The sequence below is a fragment of the Montipora capricornis genome, chromosome 8, assembly GCF_036669925.1.
Source record: "Montipora capricornis isolate CH-2021 chromosome 8, ASM3666992v2, whole genome shotgun sequence".
In the NCBI taxonomy this organism is placed as follows: domain Eukaryota; kingdom Metazoa; phylum Cnidaria; class Anthozoa; order Scleractinia; family Acroporidae; genus Montipora; species Montipora capricornis.
The window spans coordinates 19,654,528-19,662,027 of NC_090890.1; the positions used below are offsets into that span (position 1 = coordinate 19,654,528).

At 39.9% G+C, this 7,500-nt stretch overlaps 1 protein-coding gene across 1 annotated transcript in view; it reads left to right on the forward strand.

The window, feature by feature from the left end:
* LOC138014497 (uncharacterized) overlaps positions 1-5,935 on the forward strand; it is an 8,930-nt gene extending 2,995 nt beyond the window's left edge. The window contains exons 2-3 of the mRNA XM_068861574.1: positions 1-233; positions 5,717-5,935. The exon at positions 1-233 is cut by the window's left edge and continues 26 nt beyond it. Coding sequence (XP_068717675.1) covers positions 1-233; positions 5,717-5,772 — 289 coding nt within the window. The 3' untranslated portion in view covers positions 5,773-5,935. The remainder of the gene's footprint in view (positions 234-5,716) is intronic.
* Positions 5,936-7,500: the final 1,565 nt, after the last annotated feature.

Here is a 7,500-nt window from a genome sequence, read left to right on the forward strand (position 1 = left end):
TGATGAAAGAATCAAGGCCCCGTCCTTTGAGGAAATTGATCGAAAGGACCCAGTGGCCTTCAAGGCAGCAAGAGATCGCTGGAATCTGGAAAGACTTGTTGAGCTGGAAATATTGAAAATTTACCGTGATAGAGTCACAGAGTGTCACAGGAGAGAGGAAGTCAATGCAAGACAGAACTGTCGAAAGGTTGTAGGTGATTACATGAAAGCCTTCAATGAGTACAAGAGTAAAGGTACATGTACTAAACACATGGAATCACAATCAAATATATTATTTTTCTGCTCTGGAATCATGAACTTTTGTTTTGATGGAATGCACTGAATATACCTTGTAAGGTGGCATGTTTTTTTCAACAGACGCACATGACCTTGAAGCATGTAACTTGCAACTCTTTTCCTTGGAACAAATCTGGGGATTTTAGAACACCAATTTTATGCCCAAATATGGACACAAATAAGATCAAGGCTTCACACGCGGGAAAATGCATGACCTATGTTACATCCAAATTAGGAAATTTTAAACTCAACTCATTTTTAAACTTAACTATCTCAAGGGGCCCTGATTTGGAACAGCATTCCACTCTCTATCAAAACACTAAATAAAAATCAATTTAAAAGTGAACTAAAGAATAAACTCCTTGAAATCCTGAAAAACAAGGTGCGAATTAACTCAACACTATCTGATCCTCTTCCTGTGACTTGTGGAGTATTTTAGGCCCCTTGCTCTTCAGTGCCTACACAAACCATCTTCCCTTGGTGCTGCAAAGGTGCAACTCCCAGAGTTATGAGGACAATACGAAGCTCATCCTTTTTCAACTAAAATACACGGTAAATACTGTAACTGATTTGAACAACGACCTTGTTCAAATTGCTGAAGGGTGCTCTAATAACTACCTTTTATTGAGCCCTAGTAAAACAAAACTGATGGTGTTTGGGAGCAGACAAATACGCTCAAAATTAGGACTCCACTTCATGGGAAGGGAGCTCTTCCCTGTCAAAACGGTTAAGGACTTAGGTGTATTTTTAGACTCAAATTTAACCTTTGACAAACACGTAACTAAAAGTGTATCTTCCTGTATCCATCATCTTAGTCAAGTTAACCGTACCAAACACATTTTTAACAAACATACTCCTCTTACAATTATTAACTCTCCAAGCACAACATAACGAAATTACAGAGCATACAGAACTTCGCCTGTTGCATTGTTGGTGGCATGCGTAAATACTACCATGTTACGCCTCTTCTTAAAGAATTCAACTGGCTCAAGTATGACACGTATGACAGGACGAGCTCCAAAAGGTCTCTCCTACCAATTTATCGAGCGAGAGGAGGTCAGCAGAAACTTCCAAACGTTGCACATTCCCCTTTTAAAAACTAGATGAGATAGATTGTTTATTGTGCAAATTAATACTTTGCAGTTGTAAAACTGAATTGCATATTTTACAAATAAAATAGGTTAAAATATAAAGCTAATTACAATGATTATAATTATGCATATAAATACCTCATATAGTAATACTGAAATGTATACAAAATTATTAATATCTTACAATAAAGTCGACTGCTTCAAAACTTCAGGAACATTAATTAATTTTATGCACAACCCTGGGACATGGCATAAATGAAAGAGCGTCTGAAATGTTCCGTATGGGAATGTGGCAGATTATATGTCTTTCGACGCCTTAAATTATAGCTGGATTGTTTTCTTGGTGGCAGCAGATTGATATCAAACAATTGTCTGCAGAGTCCATTGTGCCTATCATATTATAGCGTTGGCAGGCCTAGGCTGTCAAGGCTTTCCCGATATGACTCTTTTCTTCAATCTTTCTATATCCTCATTAAGATAAGCCGGGAGTGCGTAATGAAAGAGTGGAGCGCAGTATTCTAGCACAGGTCTGATTATTGTACAATAGAGATTCATGATGTCATTAAGGGGAACATGAGCCCTTTTCAGGAGAACAATGAAATACAGGCGCTTATTTGGTTTCTTAATGCAATTTATTATGTGATTGTTCCATTTTAAGTCACTGGATATCGTAACACCTAGTATCCGCACAGTTGGTGACAGGAAGCTTGTTTCGGTCTACCACGAGAGGGGGGAAATTATGAGAGTTCTTCTTAAAGTCGAAACCATCTCCTTGCACTTGTCGGCATTTAGCTGCATCCGCTGAGTCCGAGACCAGTCCTCCACAGCAGTAACAGCATGTTGCACATCACCCAGGCAGCCGCGAGGTATGGTTGGGGAGATTATTGTGTCGTCCACGTACTTCCACATGAGAGCGCCAAACTTGAGATCATTGATCATGAAAAAAAAAGCCAAGGGCCAAGCGTGGAATTCTGGTAGAGACAGTAGCTCTCCTTGTCTCCATTGTTAAATGCTTGCTGGTGTAGCTTGACAAGGTTTTTGAACTCTGCAGTGATCTGTGGTGCATCATTGATGTGAATCTTGTAGTGCGCGATCTGCATGATGTGATCCATACCAATGTGAATTGTGTCAACAAACAGACTCAACTTGGCCAAGCAGGAATCTGCAGCTTTCTAGTTGCCCGTGTGTCCCGCCTTGATACAGTTTTCCTACTGAAATCCTTTCCCACTGGCCTCAATTTGGGGCCCACAAGAACAACTTTGTGGTCGGACAGGCCGAAAGGGGGAAGGGTATGCACTGAGTTCAAGTCGTAGAGTTGAGGAAGGGTTGTAAACACTTAGTCCAAAATTTGATCCCCCCTTGTAGGCTTGTCTACCAGTTGTTTCAGCTGGAATTAGGTAGTCAGGCGGTGAAAATTTAGGCGATTGAAATCCCTGCATAACAAGAAACTGCAACCGGGGTACTCTAAATCCATAGATGTGAGGGACGCAGGCAAATAGTTGACAAGTGCCGTGTCTCTGTTGCTGTCATTAAAGTTGGATGGTATATAACGACCGCAATGAGACAAGGGACCCCGGGCGGGAGTCGTCTTGATCGTAGCCACGCCCCCAGGGCCTCGATGTCCGGATCAAGCAGGTTGTCCAGGCACTTGAATTTGATTGAGTTCTCAATATAGAGGCTGACACCACCATGATATTCTGTGGTGCGGTTGCGGTTGATGGAGGAGTATCCTGGTATGCAAAGGAGAGAGTTGCTAACTGTGTCTTTTAACCATGTCTCAATAAAAACTCTAAATTGGGTTTTAAATCCAAGACAATGGAGCTTACTTCATCAATCTTGGATGCCAAAGACATATTTTTAGCGAGTAGAACACTTGGTCCAAACGCAGACTTCTTTTGCCCAATCGAATTGGAACGACAAGGTTTAAGTTGTTGTGATAACGGTGGTGGCTGGCTGCACAAAAAAAATGAGGTTTGCAGAGAAATTTGAGGCAACACCACAGAAATGGGGTTGTTGTTTACTTTCAAACCAACATTGGGGTCACGCGAGCAGGGTTGTAGAGAATTTGCTAAGGATGGCAGATCAGAGACACCGGAGATGTTTGAACGATAAGATGATAAGGTGTTAACTTGAATATGTTGATGATGGAGAATTATGCAACTGTTGTTCAAGATCGCCATTAGAGTTCGTACAGCAAGTTTTTTCATCCAAATCTTGGATAGACTGGAATACATGGTTTGTTCTTTGGAATGGTCTTGTTTTCTGCTGGCCCGCTCTGCATCCCCGCTGAGTAGGCCTTTTCCTTGAAATTCCAAGCTCAACCAAACAATGCCAAAGACCCGTGGACAAAGGCTTCGGTGGAATTGATGTTGAAATAGCTTTAAGACAGGAACTAGCGTATATTCTTGCCATTCCGTGCATAGGATGACTTTAAAAAGACAAGCGAATATATATAGATGGCGTCCAAAGCATCAAATTCAAAGAAAGTCGAGAGCCAGAGTTGGGACGTCCGCTGTCTTTTTGGCACTCCGATCAAGAAGTGGTCAAGCACTTATTTAAGATTTGTAATTCCACACGTGTTTTAAGCACTGCCTAATTAATAAGATATGCGATAATTTTAAGATTTATATTATGTATTGTATATTGTGCATTATATATTGTATTGCATATTGTATTTATTTAGGATAATTATTGTCTTTGAAAAGCCCCATTGGGGAAAGTCAATAAAGTTTATAATACCTCCCAACTCAAATATGTTTTCCAATTGGAGGAGAATTTGTCACGTGTCATGGGTCAAAACTCACTAACTCCCTAGGGAAACAACGACTTGAACTTTCGACTCACACGTAATCAGGTTGTGCACCTTTGAAACAGCGGTAAATTCCGTGTAAAAATCTGTGTATTGTTCTATTTTGAGTTGGGAGGTATAACAAAACACTTAATGACTGGCCCCACAGGAAACAGTTTTGTTTCCCCTCAGGGGAACAAAGCTCACTGTTTCCCTTGGGGCCAGTCATTAAGTGCTTAATGTATCATTATGTATGTATGTATGTACTGTATGTACCCGGTATGTATGTATGTATGTACAGGGTTCGTACGCATCTTGAAAACCCTTGAAAACCCTTGAATTTTGAGAGTGCATTTTCAAGGCCTTGAAAATTCTTGAAAATCTCTGCTCTTCATTCCTGGTCCTTGAAAGTCCTTGAATTTTTTTCTGACCCACATTTTTAATCTTTGAAAAGTTCAGTGAAAATAATCAGCCACTCAAACCACACGACAAACTATATTGCTTCTAGATTTGTTCTTTGGATACGACATTTATGTGACTTTTAAATTTTCTTTTTTCCTCTTTTGCCTGCCTCGACTAGCCCTCACTACATGTAATTGTGGGCTAAAGCTCTGTAAGTTATATTTTTTAAAATCTAATAAAGAATTGTTGTTGTTAAAACCCCAGCTCTGAACCAGAGTTAAACGCTTCAAGGTCATGAGCTTCTGTTTTAAATACAGTCATGTAGCTGACAAATTCGGTGTTCTGGATGTTCCTTAGTTCTAGTCTCTAATAAAATTAATACTATTGGAAGTTTTATGTACATTGTATACAGTCTTTGTCACATTGTTCACAATGGATGTCGTACATGTTTACTGTTCTGCGTTTTTTAAGGTTTGTTTTGATAAAAATGTATGGTAGAGGATTCATTCATCGCTCCTTTCACTGGAACATGAGTCAAAAAACCTTTTGATCTGCTCCCAACTGAGTGGCTTCATAGGGCTAGCAGTTGGTGGATGATTGCACGGGCATTGCAGTGGTCGTGGGTTCGAATTCCATTGAAGATGCCTGAATTTTTCAGCATTGCATAGTGTGATGGAATACTCTACCAAAAACCTAACACCTCAAACCTATGACAAGACCTTAAATGAAGGAATGCTTTCATAAGCAATCATGCACATAATTTTATTACTTGTTTCAAGATTCGGTAGGATAACATCATAGAAAATAAGTGCATGTTGCAGAACATACAATTCAATATCTGTTGATAAAAAAGAGGGTTTTCTTCAACAATATTATAAATGCTTTTGCAACCAATTTTGAAGAATACTTGAAGATAATAGATGGACAGAGACAGATCGATAGCCCACTTGTGACCAAACCGAGATCTAATTATTTACTATAGGCAAGGAATTTAAAGCGTTCCTACATGTATTTTGAATGGTCTTGCAATAGGTTTTTAGAACTTTGAGAAGCCAGAGGTTATTCATTTTTTCTCCTTGTAGGTGGTGGCGAAAATGTTCACTATACAGTTTATTTGATCTGATGATGTGCTTTTTTTGCCTTTTTTCCCCTTCCTTAGCATGGTTTTGTACTGAAGAAGGCAGCTGGACCCGATGGAAGGTGGAATACGAGTAGTTATTGCTTGGCAGCACTTATCTTTTTTTTTTAAACTTCTGACTGTGTAAATTTGCTGGTGTGGTATCAATAATTAATCTTTCGAGATTCTGTACAGTCTGTTTCTTTCACCATTGAAGAGGTGTAGTTGCTTGAGAAAATTAAAAATTAATACTAAGTAAAATTGTTTCTCTTTTTAACTATGTGGTAACTTGTGGTCACTCTAATGTTACTGATCATCATGTATGTCTCCTGAGTATAAAATTCAAATATTCTCCATTTTCATGTGACATCACGAATTTACTGTCCGCCATGTTGGCGCACAAGGAGCTAATTTGCATATGCCAATACTCACATGTGCGTCTGTATTTTGAGTTGAGTTGTGTAACGTCGAACGATAAGACAAGCGTTGATTGCCAAACGAAAATTCTAAAGATAAATGTTTACCAGTGCTGTCTGATTTCGCAAAAAACTCGAGGGCCACGTTTACACGAGATATTTGCAAAAAGTCGGAGTTGTTGGAGTCGACCCCGCGTGTTTAGTAGGTGAGAAGTTGGATCGAGAATGTCTTCCGTTAAAAAAGGCCAATCCCCTGATAGAGAGCTTCAAAGAACAACTCCGGAACCTATCAGAAACTTTGACATTGTAACATCTGAATTCATTCAAATACTTCATACTGGGCACATGCACTGGGTCTGTGTGAGTTCTATTGGATGTACACCAGGTATAGTGAAGCTATATGACATTCTCTATCATGATATTATTGAAGAAGTTACTGAACAGGTGAAAAGCTTGATGAATATTGGAAGCATTGGGGCATAGTTTGCCATTCCCTCTTCCCTCGCTGGCAAGTATATCAACGGTGAGACCCTTATGTCCATGGTTGTCAACCAACACGAAAAAATTCTTGATACAGTAGAGATGGACACACCAAATCGGTAGGCCAAGTCACGGTATGGTATATCGAGTCTTAGCTTCATCAAGACCATCACATGTTCCTGATAATTTGTAAGAGTTAATAACCGTCTTGTGATATGAGGGGCAATATGTCCATAGAGAGCATCTAGGAGCTTCAGCGTTGGTAGTCCTCTGTAAAATGTGACTTTATCATCGTCCAGCATGTCTTCGCGATCAAAAGGGCGCTTTGCTGTTTTAAACATGTAATCAAACTCCTCAGTTTGCGTTGTAGTATCACATACTACAGTTTTAGATGTTTGGGTGCTTGATTCCGCAATTTGAAGTCCAACGAGTTTCGTGGTAACTTCAGACACAGGATCGCAATGTTCGCCTCCACGTTCGCTTGTAATTTCAATACTAGGCTGATTTAGCAACAGAACGGGAACGTCAGTGGCGACGGCGCGCGCAGAAAAAAAACACCAATGAGAATTCAGAATAGAATAGACTCCACTCTTTTCTTCTCTATTCTAAATTCTCATTGGTAGTTTTGCTGCGCGCGACGTCGCCACTGACGTTCCCGTTCTGTTGCTAAATCAGCCTATTATCATTCGATGTTGACGGAAAATAAAATTCAATGTTTTCTATGGTATCCCCATTCTCATTCAGCTTTGCTAATTTAGCAGCTCTCTCCATTTGACTCCCTCTCGTGTTATCTTTTTCGGCGTTCTTTTGCTCGTTTGCCTCGCGCGATCTGTAGCTCGTCATTGCTGCATGCTACTTAAAGATGTTTTTGTGTGACATCTAAGCAGAACAGTAGACCTCGTGTGTTTGTTTACGCTTGGTTGTGCTCCA